Genomic DNA, 21,138 nt, shown 5'->3' with positions numbered 1-21,138 from the left:
ACATTTAAGATTAGCAATAGAAATGATGTCCTTGTAGCCCATGGATGGCTGTCTAAATGTAACATGAGCAGAAATAAACTAAAAACAATAAGAAAGTCATGTAGATGAAAAATTTCAGTGGTTAGTGGTTACACTTAAACACTTGAAGTCATTAAAAATAACTCATAAATTAATGTCAAAATTTGCATTCAAATTCTCTCTCTCTTTCCTTCTCGCTTCTCCCCTGTCCCATTTTCTGAAACAATTCATTGGTCAAGGAAGCCAGAGAGCCCCCAGAGGGAAGGCTCATAGACTGAGGGTGGCCATCCCAAATGAACCAATAATTCAGTCATTGACTAGTTAGTGGTAGGTGGGTGGGTATATTTACTGTTGCCTTTAAAAAAAATTATTGATTGATTTGAGAGAAAGAGGAGGAGAGGGAGAGGGTGAGGGAGAGGAAGAGGGATAGAGAAGGAGAGAGAGAGAGAGAGAGAGAGAGAGAGATCATTTTGTTGCTTCACTTATTCATACATTCATTGGTTGATTCTTATTTGTGCCTGACTTGGGATCAAACCTGCAATTTTGACATATTGGAACAACACTTCAACAAACTGAGCTACCTGGACTCATGTCTTTTCATACACCCACAATAGGCATATGTCTGAGATTCCTGGACAAATTTTAATTTAAAGTAAATTTAAGCTATTTAATATTTTCTATTTCACCATCTTCATAAATATACATTGTCAGATGACCAATGTTTGCAATTTTTTTCAGAAAATATGGGTCAGTACTATTATACAGTCAGATGTCAGATACTATACTATAGACTACTATCAATAGTGTGTGCGTGTGTGTGAATACACACAATTTCTGGTAAAGAAATATCTATATTTATGTATATTCTGAGTTTGTTAAACTGAATTGAATTAGCTGAAAATTGCCTCTGCTAAGATAGTTATTTAAGTGTCCCAATACAAATGCAATAATAATAATAATAATAATAATAATCATTAGTTCATATGGAGAAGTACTAGTCATGCCGAATTCAGTAAACAGACATTGTGTGCAGTTCCCCAGGCCTCAGTTCCAACGTAAGACCCTCAGGGACAAGAGTAATGCTTCTATGTCATATCCTCTTCACCACACCCTGCACAAGCAGAAGGTGCTCAGCAAATGTCCAATGTTGCGGAATATGGTAATGCTGAATGAGAGATGATATTATCTTCCTTTACCTCCAATGACACAGTAAGTAAGCTTAACCCTGAACTATGTATTCTTAAGCACTTTTAACAGAAAGCCATTTTTAAGCAAGTATTTCAGTAGATAAACATAATGCCATGGATTATTAGGATATTTGCATGAAAGACAAATGCAGCATTAAACTGACTTCCACTCCTACCTAGAACATGAGATTTTGCATGCTTCTCCTTTAACCACCATCCCACCACATGCATCTCTCACAGGGACGCATGACCTTTGAAGCCATAAAGTTGTCTCTCCTAAAATGCCCTGGAGATTTCTGGAGACTGACAGACCCCCTCCTAATCAAGGTGTTCCATTCCTCCCAACTCCCACCTCTGGGGTTACCTAAAAGCAGAGCTCTAATGAGGTACATTCGTTGTACTTGGAAAGTCAGGGATGGATTATCTCGTTAATTCTCTTGGGGGTGCATGTCAGAACAGAGGAAAGCTTCACCTATGTGCACTTAAACGGAACTTAGAGCTAAAGCAAGAATATGACCTTTTTTCCTAGTACAATTTACATAATGCCTTCTCTCTCTAGTCAGACACAATTCAGTGCACGGAGCAGGGTTCCATTGTTTGAGATTTTTACTGGAGACATTTCACCAGCAATACTGTCCTGGTGTGCTTTTTGACATTAAAACTATTATTTTTATCCTTATCCCCTGGAAGCGGTGGGAAGCTATCACTTTAGGTGATTCTTTGTCACTAGTGGGATGTACATTTGACAAACTACTCATAGCCACAGTGGGAGCAGAGAGGCAAGGAGCACTCTGCAGACAACTGCAGCCCTGCCGGTGGTTCACTGGGCAAGGGAGGGAAGGCAATTCAGAGAAATCAAAAATAAGCATGGTTCTAATGATCATCAGAGAAGTCAGGAGATATATATATATATATATATATATGTATGTATCAAAAACTTGAGTAACCATTTCTTCATGCAAAACCTCTGTGCATTTAAAGAATAATGAACTGGGCAAGTTGTGATACCTGAGACAACAGTCTCTCCCAGAGTTCTTCCAACTTACTCCAACCAACAGTCGTCTATATCCCTCCAATAGCCATCTTAGTACTAAGCAACTCTGCAGCCACAGGAATAGGGGAAACATAAAACCAGCCACTGAACTCGTTTCTCCTTCCAGGTCTGCCACTCATGGTCAGTGCAGCCTTGGCAAAGCCCCTTGGTTTCCTGTGACATTGTTTCCTCACCTGCAACATGAGGCGGCTGATATTGGAAGTAACTTTTCTCCTTCTGAGCATCTAGGACTTGCTCATCTCGACATAGTGACTGACATTCATGTGTCACTATAAATCTTTACTCAGAAAACCACAGGAAACAGGGGCTGGCTGCCTCACACCCAGCAACATGACAATGAGCATCTGGTAACATGGCCTATGCTCTTGGCCACCCTAATAAACTGAGATTGTCTGACCCTTCCAAGTAGCCCTAAAGTTCAAGATACCAGATGATCACTTTATAGTCTCCCTCTCACTAAACACTAGCCCTGCTGCACTCTGGCCATGACTACCGTTATGCAGTGAGGATCCTGCTCAGTTTTCACGGGGACTGAGCTCAGCTGACTTTGCCCGGAACTACCCCAGACCTGGGTGGGAGAGCCAGACACAGTGCCCAGTGAAAGGCTCTCTCACCCGGGTCTGGGGTAGTTCCGGGCAAAGTCAACTGAGCTCAGTCCCCATGAAAACTGAGCAGGATGCTCATTGTGTAACAGTAGTCATGGCCAGATCGGGAGTTCACCCTGAGAACCAGCTGTGGCACACGGCTGCCCACTTCCTCTCTGCCACGTTCATACAGTCTTCCGAGGGCCTGGTTTTCATGATGCAAGGACAAAGAATGAGTTTGGTAAGTTTCTAAAACTTGCTAATTGTTCTAATTTTTAAAAAGGAAAATGGGCCTCAAGCACAGTTAACAGGCAACACTTATTAGGGTAAACTGAGAATGGTGTCTTATTTCCTTTGTGCCCATGGTTCCCTCCTATTTATGCAACTGAAATTGTTTCACTTGCAGCCACACCTTCCTACCAGCTGGGCCCCTCTGCTCCAACATGTTCCTGTGTGACTCACTGACCTTTCCCACGTCCACATGTTCCCCCAAAAGTCTTTCCGGCTGACCCATAAGAGCCACCTCAGCAATGTGCTCACTATTAACCCATGGGCTGAAAATGGCTGGGAGTGAGGTCCCCAGGCCCTGAGGGTAAAGCAAATTCACCAACATTTCACAGCTTGTGAGAGACTCACTCAGGAAACTTAAGCTCTTTAAGTTTTCCATAACCCTCTGACTTCTCTCACCTGAGTACCCATAATCCTTTGCTGTACCTCAGTGGAATACCCCTACTCCTTGGTGGTCTCTCATCAGAGAATTCATAGAATTAAAGGACCTTTCCATTTATGTGAATTTTACTGTCTTTCAAGGACTAACTCAACTGAAGTTCAATGTGTCTTCTAAACAAGGTACCAGGTTGGCTACTCTGGGAGAAATGCTGGTGATAGGTCAATGAATCCAAGACCCTGACTGCAGGGAGCTTTAGAAGGCTGAGCAAGAAAAGAAATGCAGGTCACTCTAAAACAGCCGTGGGCAAACTACGGCCCGCGGGCCGGATCCGGCCGTTCGGCTGTTCTATCCGGCCCGCGGAGCCGAAAGAGCGGAGGGTTCTCTTGCTCTCCCCTCTGCTCCTTTACTTTGAATTTATATTAGTTCACACAAACACTCCATCCATGTTTTTGTTCCGGCCCTCCGGTCCAGTTTAAGAACCCATTGTGGCCCTCGAGTCAAAAAGTTTGCCCACCCCTGCTCTAAAACCTTGTGGTGCGGTGGACCTCGAACAAGGCTGCACATTAAACTTGACCTGTGGAGATTTTTTAAATCCTCATGACCAGGCCACACCCCAGACCATGTCATCAGAATCCTGGGTGGAACCAGGACATCACTTATCATCTCCAGATGATTCCAAGGCTTGGCCAGATTGGAGAACCACTGGTATAGAATGGAATAATGCATGCACCCCCTGCAAGACTGCGGGACTTGGAATCAAAAGGCCAAGCCCACTATGACCTGACACTGCACGATGCTCATAAAGTCAGCTGCTACTGGGAAACAGCTTCTCCACCTGCAAAGCGAAGCTGCCCTTCCTGCCCTTCCTATTGGGAAAGGTTAATGTAGGGACCAAATGAGATGATGTGAAAGTGTAAACTGTAAAACACATATTAATTTTTCTTGCGGCAATTTTCACTACCAATTCTCCAATGGTGATTATGCAATGCTCAGGAGAAAAAAAAAGGAAATAAATAGCCAAAGAGAAGAAAAATACAGTAATAGAAGGATTAGAAAAAAATTAAATATAATGACTCTAGAGACATGCAGCCTAATTTGTATCTTAAGGATATATTTACAAGTCACGTAGTAAATGAAACAGAAGAGAACGCTTGCAGTGGGATTGTTTTCAGATCATCACATAATTACAGTAGCGGCTTCCTAATTCAGACTAAGCTATAGGCTTAGCTTTAATGGGGAGAAATGAAGTTACCATGCTGATTTATTAACTTAGTGTAGAAGCCAACTTTATTGGAGGGGGTGGAGTGGCAAACATATACTTTGGTATATTTACAAAACAATGGATCATCATGAATGACCATCAATCTTTGCTTGTTCATTTAAACAGATGAGGGCAGAAAATAAGCCATTACAGGACCCCAGTTCAATGGGCTTGCAAAAGGGCCTCTGCAATGTCACTTTGCCATATGGTGCATCCACAGAAGGCGTGCAGGAAATGGCACGAGCTAGCATATCAAGCCTTCAACAATTACTATGCTGGTCCCAGCCCGTGGTCTGGGTCCTGGGAGTGTGAGGGTAGGAGAAGGAGAAACAGAGGTTTTTCTCGCCTTTTGGATGCACATAGCACTGGGCAAACCATAGGAATGATGGCTGTAATCTGTCCATCATATTTGCTGGCTTTCTCTTCACTTCTCTATCCACATGCTACTTCTTGACACCTCTTCCCTGGTACCCTTCTTCAAGGTAAAGTCTCACCCAGACTTATTTCATCAGCACAGAGGATTATAAGCTCCCCAATAACCTGAGGAACATTATTTTCTTGTCTCCTTCCCCTCCACATCCCACATCCTAAATTCCAGTTTTCAGAGATGAGTTTGCAGCTCACACTAACATATGAATGACCTTCCCTTAAGAGTAGGTTTTTGGAAACTGTGACTTTTAAGTGAAACGACAGATAATAAAACCAACTTTACCATAGGCAAATTGATATAAACAATGGTTAAGTTCCTATAGCATATTTCTGGTCACAAAAACATCAATAAACTTCTAAATGAATACCTCAAACACTTCTAATATTAAACATTGAGATAGACATGAGCTCTATATACATTTAAGCAACATTAATAAAAAGAGTAAGAGAATTATTTTCCAACCCAGTCATTCCAGTTCATGGTCGCAGGCAGCAGAGCCTCTCCAGGCAGCTCAGGCACAAGGAGGGACTCCCTCTGGACGGGACACCCTTCCATCCCAGGGCCACTCACACACCCACACTCAGACAGGGACAATGTTGACACATCCATTCTCCTCAGGTGCACAGTTTGAGGATGTGGGAGGAAACCGAGTCCCCAGGGAAAACCCAGGCAGATGTGGAAGAACATGGGAACTCCACATAGAGGCCCCAGCTGGGAATTGATTTTTTTTTCCTCATCAATGTTTTAACAACAATAACAAAAAAAGCCGAACGAAATGTTCTTCAGGAACTGTTGTATTTATATTCCCCGCTATTCATTTCTTACATGGAATGCTGCATTTAATAGGTGGAATTTTGAAGAAATATATCTGAATGAGAAAATATTGGCAGATAGGGTCTGGGGATGCCAAGATTGTGCAGTGGGAGAGGATACCGCCCAAAAGGCAGTCCTGTCTGGGAGCTGACCCTGGGGTTAGCACTCCTGACATGTCTACATTTCTCATAGTTTTGTCATTCTAATTCTGAGACGTTTATATTTTTAGCAGTTTCCATGGTGCTAGCTGTTAGGGTGGGATAGAGTGGGGCAGGGTAAGAGGAAGAATTTGTGTGAAGAGAAAATAGTTGAGTAGATAGATAGGGCTAGATGTGTAATAATAATACATACTAGCTGCTGTTCATTGACTGTTTAACATGTGCTGTGCACATTATACACTGCCTCTATTGTTAGATGAAATCAGGTCTGCTGAAGCCCTTGGAAGACAGCAGCCCTTCCAGTTAGCCTTCTTATACCCTCTATGGAGAAGAGAGATGAGAGATTCAAACTGATTCATGTGCCCAAGGTGACAAAAGGAATTGAGAGAGAAAACTGGGATCTACTTCCAGGGCTGTCTGACCCTGAACTTCTTACTTTCCCCTTCACACATTCTCCAACCACCATCCAGCATGTGTGGTCTCTCCACAGTGAGTCATAGTATTCTTTTTAATGGTCTACGATGTTCCTTTCCTCAGGTTGCTTCTTCCCATCACTAACCTACATGAACTCTTACACAGGAGAAAAGAGAATACAGAAACTGCTTACATTTGTATTTGAATGTGTGGCTGACAGACCACCATGGGGTGGAGGGAACAACATGTGTTCAATGAACTTCTTAACTACTTTCGCCCTTTGAGAGCCAGAGGAGTTTACAGAGCCCATTGCCTGGGGGCAAATCCTCCACCTTGGTCACTGGCACAGCTGGACAGCCTTAGATGACCTGAGGTTAGATAACTGCCCTTCTAGCAACAGCGAAAGTACTTGTGAGATGGAAAAGTCATTGAGTTTCCATCCACGTCCATTCGCCTACACTCTGTGAGTCAACCCTCTTTAAGAATCTTCTGCTGCACTTTCCCCACAGATCTGAGCTGGCTAGAGAAGCTCTTCAGGAGCATAGTTTTGACTGACCCTCAGTCCTAATGACATATTACACTCCCCAGGGGACATTTTTAAACATGCCAGGGCACAGTCTCGGCTCTGGGGATTCTGTGAAGTGTTCTGGGTTGGCGCGCAGGTAGGTTGAGGACCTGAGCAGAGTCTGAGCCCTTGTCTACGTTTGTTCCCATTTGTTCCCTGGAGAAGGTCCCTTCTTGCACAGGGCCACTTTCCCAAGTCTGAATTTGCTGTACAAGACTCAGGGACCAGCTGTAAGCCTGCAAAAGCCTGGTTTGGTCTCCTCAGGTAGGCCGGTCAGGCCAGTAAACACCTGAAGTCTGCCATGGCTTGAATGCAGACAGCAGATGCCAGGCCGGACCATTTTTCTTGCACCCACACGTGGCGATTCCTCTTCATCGTCATGCTGGGCTCACCATGCAGACAAAATCAATAAGGATGATATAGCTGAAAGGTTACTGTATAGGAGAGATCTCAGAAAAATTGTTCATTTTCCCCCAAGGACTATTTTATCTCCATTTCATAAAGCACTGATAAGCCAAGTCCTAAAAGGAAGAAAATCATAGTTTTCTAGCCTGAGGTCAGTTAAGAAAATAGGATCAAAGTTCAAGGACTGATATCATTGTGATTTTGCTCTGTTCAAATGTATTTGTTTCCTACAAGGAAGAAATAGCTGATATGCCTGGTTAATGATCTTAAGTACCCCAAGTATTTGCCCAAGCCACGCGCTTACTAACAAGCAACCTGGGTTGGAGTCTATCCACAGAACCTCCTGACCTGAGGCACTATCTGAATATCCCAGATAGGGTCTGGCCCACTGCGAGCGGAGCTGAGGAGTGTGGTTCGTGTTCATGGGCAAACCCCAGCTCAACTGTCTGAAGAGGTGCTTTTCCAGGGCACCATTTTATTCAGAGGTTACATTTGTTTTAACAAGGATACTCTTTTCTGCTTTTACTTGGTAAGAGTTCAGTCCAGGGTCAAAGCATCTAACAAGAGAAGTATTCATGTCTGAGCAGAGAATTTAGGCAGAAATTGAGAAAGAGAAAATAGAGTCAAAACCCATTAAACCAAGGGTTCTAAATCCCCATTAAGTAAGTAAGTAACTAAACTCTTACTGATAGGATTTAAAACATCTCCATTCCTTCCCAAGTATTGAATATGACCTTGGAATTAGAGGTGAGTGTTCCCCTTGTCCAGGTGTGATAACAAGCGGGTGCTCCCACACGAGGCTGTTTTAGAAACTTCTGGAATTCTAAAGAACTCTTTCTCTAGGTTGTACAATTATTAATTCATCTTACAGAATGATTTCAAAGGGAAGAGAAATGTTTTAGGTAGGACAATGTTTTTGGAGATGTTGAATCTCATCAGATATTGTCTTCTTTACCTAAACGTATTTGAATAGAGGATGTTGCTTTAAACAAAACCAAAAGAAGAACACAAAGAGGAAGGAAGAAAATTGCTTCCTCAAGGAACACTTTCGCCCTTTAAAACTTAACATCCAATAAAAATACTCCCTTTATTACCATTACCCCCTCAGCAGTATTCAAAGTTCACAGCAATTCAAAGAAAAGGCCAAATCTCTTTCTTTTGGGGGGCTGAGGGGAAGGATGGTGACACCACTTTATTCAGCTGGGTCAGCGAGGTAAAAGGCCAACTTTCTTAAAGCAGAACCAAAGGCACTTGAGACTTCTTGAGATCACAGGCCACAGACATAAATAAAAGCACTCAATAAACTTGCATATCCTCTTGTATATTATAATTTTATAAATGCCTGTGCAAAGACTTAGCTCCTCTCTCAGCAGACAGTAGAATTTGAGATCATTTTTCCAGCTGTGTGCATTCACTGGCGGTCCTGACTGCTGACCCACAGCCACGTATTTGCATTTGCTTACCTTATTTTGTTTAGGTATAAAAAGAAAACAAAACAGAAGCACTTTTCTGAGTAACGTGGGTAAGTTACAGTCCAGTTTCTAAAGAGTTTGCTCCTCTTGGCTAACTAACCGCAAGGTCACTTACTGAGCTATGTACTGTGTGTAAGAATCACTCAGACGCTGTAGAGGTGCATATGCAGTTCTGCCCTGGACTGAGCACTGGGCTGTGAACTTCAGCTCCATTTTCTTCTCTGCACAACGAGGGGCCATTGCTGGTTAATGAATAGGTACTAAAGTGCCTGCCAGCTGTCAATACAGGGGATGAAGATGATTCATCAGACTTGGAAATGACAAAACTAAACAGATCACTCTTAAGTCAGGAGCTTCAAGGAGGTCCCCAGACAGTGGAATGTGTCAGGATTCCCCCAGGCGGTTCTGGTACCAACCAGGAATAGAATCAGGGGCCTCGCAGCTCCTGAAGGCCTCAATCCCGAAACTTCAGTCTGCCTTGCATTTACATGTGTTCATGAAAAAAATGCTACTATGTTAGAAGCTGGGGAAACTCACACTTTAAATATTTTAGGGATATTTTGCTATTTAAGAGATATTTTGCTACTTTCTTAGGTATCTTTTGTAATTGATTGTTTAATATAACTTTTCAACCCTAACTTTTCTTTCTAGTGCATTTCAAGCTTTTAGTTTGCTTAAAGGATGCTTAAGTCATTGCTGGGGAAGAAGGTGGTAGAGTTTGAAGTCAAACGTGTCCTGCCCCTGGTAAGAATTATCATTTGTGAAGGAAGCAGCATCTCTGCCAGGCAGGCCTTGGGCTTCAGGGAAGGTACCAGGCTATGTCACACACTTTTGTATACTTAAAGGGAACTGGATAAATATTTGCTGATTGACAAATTTTAAGATAACTAGAAAGGTTCCCTTTCCACAAGTATCAACTACTTAATCACATCTGAGAATACTTTTAAGGGATTATTTCAGGAAAAAGTCATTTTGCTTTTCAATTAGATCACTTCAAATGGAAATAACTTGGGTCAAATATTACATTGCTTTAAATGCAGGCCATGGTGTCAATAACTGAGCAGAGACTATCATTAAAAAGAATGGAGCTGGGCTCAGGGAGCACACAGCTCAGGGCTCTCCACCAAGCAGGGATAAAATAAAGAGGTAGAGAGGCAAACTTGGACACCACTGCAAACTGCTGAGCACTTACCTACCTCCCTGTTCTCTCCTGGGGCAGCGACTCACTGCAGCTCCTGATAAAGTGAGCTCGGTTTTTATGGCAACCTATCAAGCCAGCTAAAAGGGTGCAAAGGAGCTCAAGTGGAAATGGGTCACTTTGGGCAAGCAATTTAAGCTCTCTGTGCCTCAGTCGCCTCTTCTGTAAAATGAGGAACATACTAATCGTAGTTCCAAGGGCTCTTGTCACAAGACAAGCGCTCACACTTGTAAAGTGCTACTGTACATGGAGGTGCTCAGCGATGCTGGCTCGTGGTGGGCACAGCACTCCAGGCAGATGCACTCTGTTTCACACTCATGTAGCAAGGCCTCATGGGATTGCAAAGAAGCATCGAAATCCCAGAGTTCTATGAGCAAGAAGAAACCTTAGAAATCGTGTTTCTCTTCTGAGGGTTGCTCTTCATCTGTTAGTGGTCAGCAAACTCATTAGTCAAAAGAGCCAAATATCAACAGTACAACGATTGAAATTTCTTTTGAGAGCCAAATTTTTTAAACTTAAACTTCTTCTAATGCCACTTCTTCAAAATGAACTCGCCCAGGCCATGGTATTTTGTGGAAGAGCCACACTCAAGGGGCCAAAGAGCTGCATGTGGCTCGCGAGCCACAGTTTGCCAACCACTGGTAACACATTGTTTAGTCCATGCATAAAAAAATAAGCCTTATTTACAAACTGAGAAACTGCCCATCAAACTGAACTTCATCTTCTTTTGAACCATGTGGCCGTCTGTCCGCATTTCGGGGCATCTGACTGCTGCAGCTGGGCTGGGGCTGCTGCCTGCAGGCCTGACAGTGGCTCCCCAGTTTGGCGCAGTTTCCACCACTCCCTACTGTCCTTTGGCATTAAACCCGGTATGGGATGCTACTTCATAAGCAAGAATTTTGTATTTCATTAAAAACAAAAACAAATAAAAAACCTCTCTCTGTACCTGTTTTCTTATCGACAGTAGAAAAATAGAAGGCAAACCCCAAGAGAACACTTGCTTTTCCTCAGACCTGGCCCACGTTTTTTTAGCAATTGAGGGAGAGAGAGATAGAAACATCAATGATGAGAGAGAATCATTGATCGGCTGACTCCTGCACACCTCACACTGGGGATCAGCCCACAACTGGGCATGTGCCCTTGACTGGAATCAAACCCGGGGCCCTTCAGTCCGTAGGCCCACGCTCTATCCACTGAGCCAAACCAGCTAGGGCTACCTGACCCACTTTTATTTGGCAACTGTGGGCATTTGTGTTTGTGATCCCTAATCTAGTCCAAAACCTAATCTTTTACAAATATGAAAACCGAGGGACCCAGGGAGTCCAGGTGACCCTCTGAGGTCCTGTGAGTGGCAGAAGCTGTTAGTGTTTCCACTTGCCCATTCACTTCTTTCTTTCTAAATGAATTAGCCAATGTGGGTTCATTTCATGTTCCACAGAGAAGAAGGGAGACAAAAGGAAGTGTATCTGCTATAGCAGAGCAGCACAGAGGGTAGCTACAGACACAAGAGGACTATAGGGGGCAACCCATCGTCAGTGTTAGGGTTTGTGGTAACTCAGCCAGGCTGCCTGTGTTTAAATATTGCCACAGAGGAAGCTGGCGGAATGATCCCACCAGTCACTCCATTTCATGTGTGTTTAATTGGCCCCTTTCACGTCTAAAAAAAATATGATTTTTTTTCCTAACATGTTTCCTAACTTACCTGACTAAATAAGATGGTGACCTGGGTGACAAGAATATATAACACACCGCCTACAGAGAATAACCTGGAGAAAGAAAAAAGCAGAAGGGAACTTGACGACGTTTCTAGTGATTCAGGCTCCTCCAACACACAATCTTTTGAGGTGTTTTATTTCCCCTGATGAAATGAGACTGTCCTTGGTGCTAGGTATGGATGGATTATTAAAAAATAAGTGTGAGGCAGATGGCAGGGTCTCCAGGGACAACAGTGCAGTGGGTTTGGTGGATTGTCCCTCCTGCTCCCAGAATCCTGTGCAAGCTGCTATTCTGACTCCCATCACATGGTTGCAAGTATTTGATTACTTGCCTTTCCTCCCCACTGTCCAGCATCCTATCAACTGAGCCCACCAGGAAAGGCCTGTCAGGCAGGAAGCTGGTACGCCAGCACTTAGCTTGCTGGCTGCTAGGTACCGCCAGCCTGCTAGATGAATGTGTCACTTAGTGCCATGAACAGAATAATGCCCGCCCCCCCAGTGTCTGCCTCCCAATCCCAGAGACCTGTGAATGCTACCTTATAGGGCAAAAGGGACTTTGCAAATGAGAATTTCCTGGATTTTCTAGGTGGGTCTAATGTAATCACAGGGTCCTTCTAGAAGGAGGGGAGAGGGTCAAACTCAGAAAAAAAATAGATAGGACAATGCAACCAGAGCTTGGAGTCCTGCACTTTGAAGACAGAGGGAAGGAGCACAGGCCCTGGGATGCTGGAATCTGGAAAAGGCGAGGAATGGTCTTCCCTGAAGCTGCAGAAAAAATGCCAGCACCTTGACTTCAGACTTCTGGCCTTCAGAATTATAAGAGAATAGAAATGCGTGCGGTTTTAACTCACTAAGTTTGCTGCAGCATCAATGGGAAACTACTACACTTATGTAAAAAAGTAAGTGAACAGTTGTTATTTGAATGAATAAAGGAGTAGGTACATGAATGAATGAATGTAGAGTGCTCTAGATAGAAAGTGGAAAGGCTTATGTTTAGGTCCCAAGTTAGGTAGTAATCAGAGGGTAGCTTGGGCCCCACCATTTAATCTCTCTCTATATATAACTTCCATAGTGGAAAATGAAACCAACTCTCGCTTTCCCATGGGCCTAAGCCTTGCATGGGCCACAGTCAGAGAAATCTTGCTGTTGGAAAGTCTGAGTCAGGTGTGCTCATAACACCCCACACTATGAAGCAATAAATCTCCCAGCTCATATTCGAACCAAGAATTTAACTTCAGGAAGGTGTCAACTTCCTGCTCCATTGGTGGCAGCAGGCCCGGCTTGTACAGACCTATTGCGCTGCTATTAGCCACACTTAGGAGACCTGAGTTAGGGAGATGCCAAAGACCCTGGCCTCAGTGCTGCCCGGCAGGATTTCTCTCCCCCTTCTCATTGCTTGAATCCCCAGAGTACAGGCTGTACCCAGTACATACTCCAAGCTTAGTAAATCTGTTGAATGTGTAAAAGACCCTATGGGCCATGGAACCCATGACTGTCTCCTATTTTCCACATAAGGAGCCTGAGGCCAGCTACAGCAATGACTGAAAAATCGCATCCATATCTTATCAATTCAAGTGATTTACTGCCTCCCCTCTAGAGGGAGGCACTGAGTTCCCAAACCTAATGGACTGGGTCATAGAGAGGAAATAGTTTTAAAACACATTTTTTAAAGTGCCTCTGTATTCTAAGTAGCTTCCAGTTTTAAAAATTAAATTCCAATAACGATGTTTAATGTCTAGTACGCGGTGGAAAGATAAAAGAACGATCTATAGAAAGAAGGTACCTGGATGCACAGCAAGGAGGCATTTGGGAAAAGCACAGCGGGATGTGAGTTCTTGGTTCTAACTTGGGCTTGGCATGCAGGGTGGGGGGATGGGGGGTGGGGGGGTAGGGGTAGGGTTAGGGTGGGGAGCAGGATTATGGTTCAGGTTCTTTTAAGCTACACTGAACCCCTTACTGCAGAATCAAGCCCTTTTCACCACCCCCCTTTTATTTATACCTCAATTTTCTACCACAGCAGATGCAACACCTCGGAAAGACTCAGGGCTGGGAGGACTGAAATCCTTATCCTAACTTTAGGTGACCACACATCAGGAAAAGCGGACCGTCATTCTATGTAAAGACACCCCTCACAAAGAGTACTTCTGCAAGAAGTGGATTTTAGTGATTTTTAATTGTCCTCATGGCACTCACTTTAATCTCCTCTGAGGCAGCTTAAATCAACTCCTTGCACAGTATTCATTGTCCATCATCCTAAAGGAGTCCTGCACATGTCTTCAGAGTCAACTCTTGAGGACAAAGAGTTCTTAAAGCCAACTCTGCCTGGAATTCTTAGCTCTGTATGCTACTGTGGCTTTTATGATCAGAGTCCTCCCAATCTTTCTCATGACAAGTTAGGTTGCAGAGCCCCGAACCCATAAGTTCAGGGAAGCCAGTGTAAGGTTATCTGCTGGGTTCCTATGCTTACCTCTCAAACCCACTTCCTTAGCCAGCAGACACGGAGCACTGCGATGGGAATTACCTCAAATTTCAGCCCACTTCCTTGCCTGCCTTAGTCTCTTTAGCTCTCTATACACAGTTGTGCAATGAATATTAGGTCTCTATTTGTCATTTTAAGTGATTTTACAACAGAAGTCTTCTATATAATAAAAGGCTAATATGCAAATCGACTGAACGGCGGAACAACCGGTCACTATGACGTGCACTGACCACCAGGGGGCAGATGCTCAACATAGGAGATGCCCCCTGATGCTGGTGGTCAGTGCGCTCTCACAGGGGGAGCACCGCTCAGCCAGAAGCCGGGCTCATGGCTAGTGAGTGCAGCAGTGGTGGCAGGAGCCTCTCCCTGCTAAGGATGTCCAACTGCCAGCTTAGGCCCACTCCCCGTGGAAAGCAGGCCTAAGCCATCAGTTGGACATCCCCCAAGGGCTCCCAGACTGCGAGAGGGCACAGGCCTGGCTGAGGGATCCCCCCAACCCGAGTGCACGAATTTCGTGCACCAGGCCTCTAGTTTATCTATAAAGAGTACCTGTGCTCTTTCTGCTGTTATTTCTCTTCCCCCCTGTCAGAGCCTTCTCTACCTGTGTGGCCAACGGGGTCATTCTCAGGCCAGGTGTTCTGCCCTCCAGCCTGGCCACCTTGCTGGTGTTAAAGAGCCCGGGATTGAGGGGCCCTGGATGATGACAACCTGTTACTGCATTGACCTCCTACTCTCTGTGGACCTCTTTAGATTCCACACTGACGGGGGACAAGGCCACACCCATGTGCCCAGCATATGAGCATAGCCCAGCCGTGGGCAAACTACAGCCCACGGGCCGGATCCGGCCCGTTCGGCTGTTCTATCCGGCCTGCGGAGCCGAAAGAGCAGAGGGTTCTCTTGCTCTCCCCTCCGCTCCTTTACTTTGAATTTATATTAGTTCACACAAACACTCCATCCATGCTTTTGTTCCGGCCCTCCGGTCCAGTTTAAGAACCCATTGTGGCCCTCGAGTCAAAAAGTTTGCCCACCCCTGGCATAGCCTCATCCAGCTCTCCCGTGCACCCTCAGTCTCACAGTCAACCTTTCCTCTCCCAGACCATTATTTAATGACCTTGAGCTTCCCATTCTCCATGTGCCCGTAATGCAAATACACACCACTGCACCTTAGCTAGGCTTTCCCGCTGTCCCCAGTGTCCTTCCTCTTGTTCTCTATTCCAAGCCCACCAAAAGTGGCATAGCTCTCTGGGAAGTATTCCTTAGCTTCCAGACAGGGTAAGTCACCCCTGCCCTGTGTTCCCAGGGAGTGTGGGAGCTACCACTCTCATAGCCCTGGCCACAGAGTACTTCGATATTTTTATATGTCTCTTGGTTTCACGGCAAACTTACTTTTTCATCTTCCTACAACCAAATCTATAATCTGTTTCACAGTAGGAATTCAAAAAAAGGAATGAGTTAAATAAATGTGCACATGATTCCTCAAACAGAGGTAACCATATGGATCCCAGCACCAGGGTCTGGCCCATACTTATTTATATCACTCTGAATTAGGAAGGACAGAGCTAGAGAAATATGAGAAAATCAGTACCCATTCGAGTGTTAGAACCATGGTGTACCTGATAGACCATTATATTAACAGTGTCTTCTTTTTTCTGCTCCAGAGGTCCTTGACTCTGCAATAGATTTCGTACTGTTTCTTCCATCCTGAGAAAAAAAGATACAGAAATTCTTTAAAGGTTTCCTATTAGCACCAGTCTACTCCCCTTAGTAGAAATCAATCTTCAGTGTATATTTCCTAAGCTGAAACCTGAAAAATCTCCTTTCTCTTGCCTTCATCCCCTCTATCAAGAATCTGCCATGAAGTCCTTCAAAGTCACTCTTCAGAAGGTCTCTGTGGTCTTTCTTTTCACCATTCAGGCCCCTGTCTCTGGCCTCCTGTGTCTGTACTCAAGCAAACATCCCCCAATACCCTTTCACTTTCAATCGTTCCCTTTTAACTTGACACAATGCTACCACATTCATCTTCCTAAAATACCACTTTGATTTTTTAAAATCAATTTTCAAAGTTGACAAATATTACATAAATGCATTTTCATCTTTAATATACTATTGTGTCTTTCCGTGGTGGGCTTTCTGTGTCAGCACACAGAGACCTACTATATTCTTCTCATCTACTTCCTACTATGTTTAATTATTTAACCATTCCCCTGACAGAATTTAAATTACTGCAAAATTTTTACTATTTTGAACAATATCTTTACACATACATCTTAGTACACATGTGTGAGTTTTTTAATAGTTATAATATGATATAAATTTTATGTTATATTATGATATAAATTTTATGTTATAACCTATTTCGTTTTAAATACCCACATCCAATGCTCACCCCTACCCCTGCATCGCCCAAAAGAAACAAACACATCTATTCCCATTTCTAGACATTGTGTCATGCTTGAAATGCGCATACCCTTTTGTCTTCTCAAATCCCATCCATCTTTGAAAATCCATCTCCAGTTTCACTTCCTGAGAGACTGTGCCACTGGTCCCCCATGTCTTTGAATTCTGGTAGCCCTATACTTTAAATCAGTATGCTATTACTTAACTCCCCACTTTAAATGTTCAAATATTTCATATATGCTTGTATTGTCTTTTGAAGTAAATTAAAATATTTGGTATATAACCATGTCATAGTTTCTTATGTGCCTCCCAGAATTATGAATAATGTAGTATTTGATATACATTATTACATGAATCCTTTATTAACTTACTAGAGGCCCGGTGCACAAATTTGTGCACCAGTGGGGTCTCTTGGCCTGGCCTGCAGGATCAGGCCAAAACTGGCTCTCTGACATCCCCCAGGGGTCCCAGATTGTGAGAGGGTGCAGGCCAGACCAAGAGACCCCACCAGTGTACAATTGGGGCTGGGGAGGGATGTGGGAGGTTGGCCAACTGGGGAGGGACCACGGGAGGGCTCCAGGGTGTGTCCGGCCCATCTTGCTCAGTCCCGATCAGCCGGATCCCAGCAGCAAGCTCACCTACCAGTCGGAGCATCTTCCCCTGGTGGTCAGTGCACGTCATAGCGAGTGGTTGAGTGGCCTTAGCATATCATTAGCATATTATGCTTTGATTGGTTGAACAGCCGACCAGACACTTAGTATATTATGCTTTTATTATATAGGATTTTGAAAATATTAAGTACTTACTCTTCGTAAGGCATTCACTATGTGTACTCAAACTGTGTTTGAATGAACTTGTCCTTGGGGCCCATCCATGAGGATCTGGGGACAGAACTCTGAGAGCAGGACACCTGAACTATGCATGAACCTGTGCTCTCCTGCCCAGAACCCAAGTTGGCTGTCTCTTCCAGTCTCATCCAGAAGCTGTGGCTTGGTGACTCAGATACTTGCTTAAGACAGAGAGCAGGCTGACTCAGCTTCTCTCTCTTGAGCAGGGCTTCTAGGATTGCAAATTAAGGGCTCTAGGGAGCCCACAAATTCCCTGGCGTGGTATGGCCATTACAGTAGCAAGGCAATGTAGTTCAAAATGTCAAACTTTCTAATAAGTCATATAACTACTGAGCAGCAGAGTGAGGAGAGTGCAGGTGAACTGGTCCAGTCCAAGCCTGGACTATAACTGGGGAAGTTCTTCCTTCACAGGGTAGCACCAGGATCAGGTGGGATTTCAATAAGACATGGATACTGATCGTGAGCACTCAGAGAATGAAGTGTGACCACACATTTACACAAACCATCTATCTCTCCGCACATCTGCCTAGGAAAGCAAAATCTGTTTCCTACATTTTCACAAATCTTATATTATTAATAATAGTAACTCAAAGTTAAATAGTACTTTTAACTTGTCAAAGAACTCATTATTCATCATTATAATGTGCTTTAAAAATATCATTATATCTATGCGGTAGATGAGAAAGCTAAGGCAACAGAAAGGTTAAATGGCTTACTTACAGGATCATTGTTAGTTAATAGGGGAGTTTGGGTTAAATCATTTTTTCTGACTGTAAAAAGAGCAGCCTCTTTCAAGGCCTTATTTAAATGTAGGGGAATAATTTTATTTACTTTTATTTATTTATTAATTTTAGAGAGAGGAAGGGAGGGAGGGAGAGAATAACATTGAATTATTGTTCTGCTCATTCATGCATTCATTGGTTGATTCTTGTATGTCCCCTGATTGGGGACCGAACCCACAACTTTGGCGTATCGGGGCAACCCTATAACCAACTGAGCTACCCACTTGGCCAGGGCCTGCAGGAAAATGATGTTAAATAAAGAAGAGTCTTAACTCCTGATCAGGAGTTATCTTGGTGAACACTTATTGGATGCTGAAGGCAACAATATTGCTTCTGACCTGAGGAGAACTTAATATTGGGTGGAAGAGAAAAATGAAGTTTATGTGGAAAAAAATAAGTGGGAAATGTCACAAGTTCTGAAATAAACCTGATCAGAGCCCATTTATAATACTCCATGTCATTGTATATAAACAGAAACAATCTCTTGAATGGCAGTGCATTTCCCTGGAAGTATGCTAACGCTATCATAAAGAAGAAAAGTAATGATAACAGTGATGACTCGCCCGATATCACTCAGTTCCTGTACCACATACCAGGGACTAACCTCTGGTTTTCTCAGTATTAGTCTGCCTCCTCCCCACCTTAGCACAGAGGCTAAAGTTTCTTCTTCTTTCAATCCTTATCTCATTCATTTATAGACATTTGGCACAAAGGTGGCCCAACAGGTAGAACTCAGTTAAAATGAAAATCTTGCCTTTTTAAAATATAAGTTAAAATACAATTCTGTGACCATGCAGATCTTGCTGAATTATCTCTTCTGTATAATTAAATGTTCTATGCACAAATGGCTGGATCAAAAAGAAAGAAAAAACCACATCTATTCATCTTTCCTCACTATTTCTTGGCTTTGTATTTAAAAAAGAAAAAAAAAGGAAAATGTGGAGGTGAACAGAAAGTTGTTGAAATAGAATCTCAAGCAGCCTAGACTCACAGTATGACTGTGATTAATTAAATTAATTACAATTAAAGCCAATTACATTTCTAAGCCTCAGCTTGGCACAGACCACAGGGACTGATCCCAATACTTGGAAGCAAATTGAGTTGTCTCATCTTTTCATAACCTCTATGAATCTGGTCACAGAGAAAATATTTAGAGCCTGATGAGACGATACCATTATTTATTCCCTGCTGACACATTCTTTCTTTCTTTTTTTAAATTCTCATTTAGTTAAGTTCTCTATTTATTTTCCAGAAAATCAAAGTCTGTGAAACATCATCCATTGTCATCTGAATGCCAATGACATTTTACTTCATTTTGATATTTTGATAGCTGAGGTATATGGTTTGCATCACCAGTCTGCACACAGAATAATTCTACCATCTGTTTCCCAAATGTGACTAAAAATCAGTCTATTCATTTCTTGGTCAGGCGTGCAGAGGGTTTTTTTAATTTGTTTAAGTTGTTGATTGGTACAATTTATCGTTAAACACTAACCTTAAATAATGTCTTCCAGTTGTTATTTTTTGTTGTTATTTTCCAATTTGAGTCTAAATTTTTCCTTCCCCTAAATACTGGGAAAGTAGTTGCTGTGACTAAAAATGTATAGGCCAAAATTATACTTAGTGAAATGTAATTTCTAATGCATATTAATAAGCTATTTTTTTAAAAGTTAAGACATACACAAGTCAGAAAAAAATAAACCAAATTCATATGTAAACAGTATATTTCAGGAAACATAGCTATAAATGTAGCTATATTACTTTATTAAAAATAGATTCATATTTAAAGGTACATATTTAATTAGTGAATTCTTATAGTTTTCATTTGGGGGAAGCAAAAAGAACCCCAAACGAACATAGTTTTTTGCTTAAAAAGGGCACTAACTTAAAGTTAGGAAAATTGGACATTAAATAAGAATGCATTAAAAAATTCAAAGCCACAACAGAGCAAGATTAGTGAGGCTCTGCACCAAAATTCTTTCCCGGGGTCCACCTCTGTCAAGTACATCCTTGTAAAGCGCAGATCCTGGGGTCCTTGTCCTTGGATCTGCATCCAATCTCTCCAGAGAGGGTCTCCCTAGACACTAAAGGACGATCTTTCTGGAAGTAAATGTTAAAAGATAGTGGTTTCCTGAATCCTTTCAAAGCAGGAAACCACCTAATCATTCAGGGCCTGATAATAACAGATTTCTTTAAAATCATAGACTATGATTTGGGTGCTGAAGAGCTTGACTCATTTAGTAATGAAAGTGCTATTAGAAAACGGACCCCAGGCTCCAGAGGGAGCATGTAGAGGAATGTGGACTTCCCCACATCTCTTCCTTCCTCCACAGGTCTAGCCCTGTGTTTTGCCTAAGGCCACTCTAGAATATTATCAGAACATTAGACTGAAGTGTTCTTTGACTCCTATGATCAGATACTTTCTTTATCATAACTTCATTTTGACAGAAATATAACAAAATAAACACAAAATCAAGCCACTTCCCCAACTCAAACTGGTAATAGATTGGCTATTTCAGCTGAAAGCTGAACTGAGTCATATTTTTAAGAAATATTTTAACATGTTGCCTGGTTGGTGTGGCACAGTGGTTGAGTGTTGATCCATGAACCAGGAGGTCACAGTTCTATCCCAGGTCAGGGCATATGCTAGATTGTGGGTTCCATCCCCAGTAGGGAGCATGCAGGATA

The 21,138-nt window shown here is 42.9% G+C and overlaps 1 protein-coding gene across 2 annotated transcripts in view; it reads right to left on the bottom strand.

The window, feature by feature from the left end:
• NCKAP5 (NCK associated protein 5) overlaps positions 1–21,138 on the bottom strand; it is a gene marked incomplete at its 3' end in the record, with an annotated part of 888,017 nt that overhangs the window by 327,046 nt on the left and 539,833 nt on the right. For both annotated transcript variants that reach the window (XM_080669006.1, XM_080669007.1), the window contains exon 5: positions 16,037–16,124. In XM_080669006.1, the coding sequence (XP_080525132.1) occupies positions 16,037–16,124 (88 nt within the window). The remainder of the gene's footprint in view (positions 1–16,036; positions 16,125–21,138) is intronic.

Source organism: Plecotus auritus (genome assembly GCF_963455305.1).
Source record: "Plecotus auritus genome assembly, chromosome: 5".
Taxonomy (NCBI): Eukaryota; Metazoa; Chordata; class Mammalia; order Chiroptera; family Vespertilionidae; genus Plecotus; species Plecotus auritus.
Note: the sequence above shows the minus strand (reverse complement) of the source record. Positions and strands in the feature narration are given on the sequence as shown.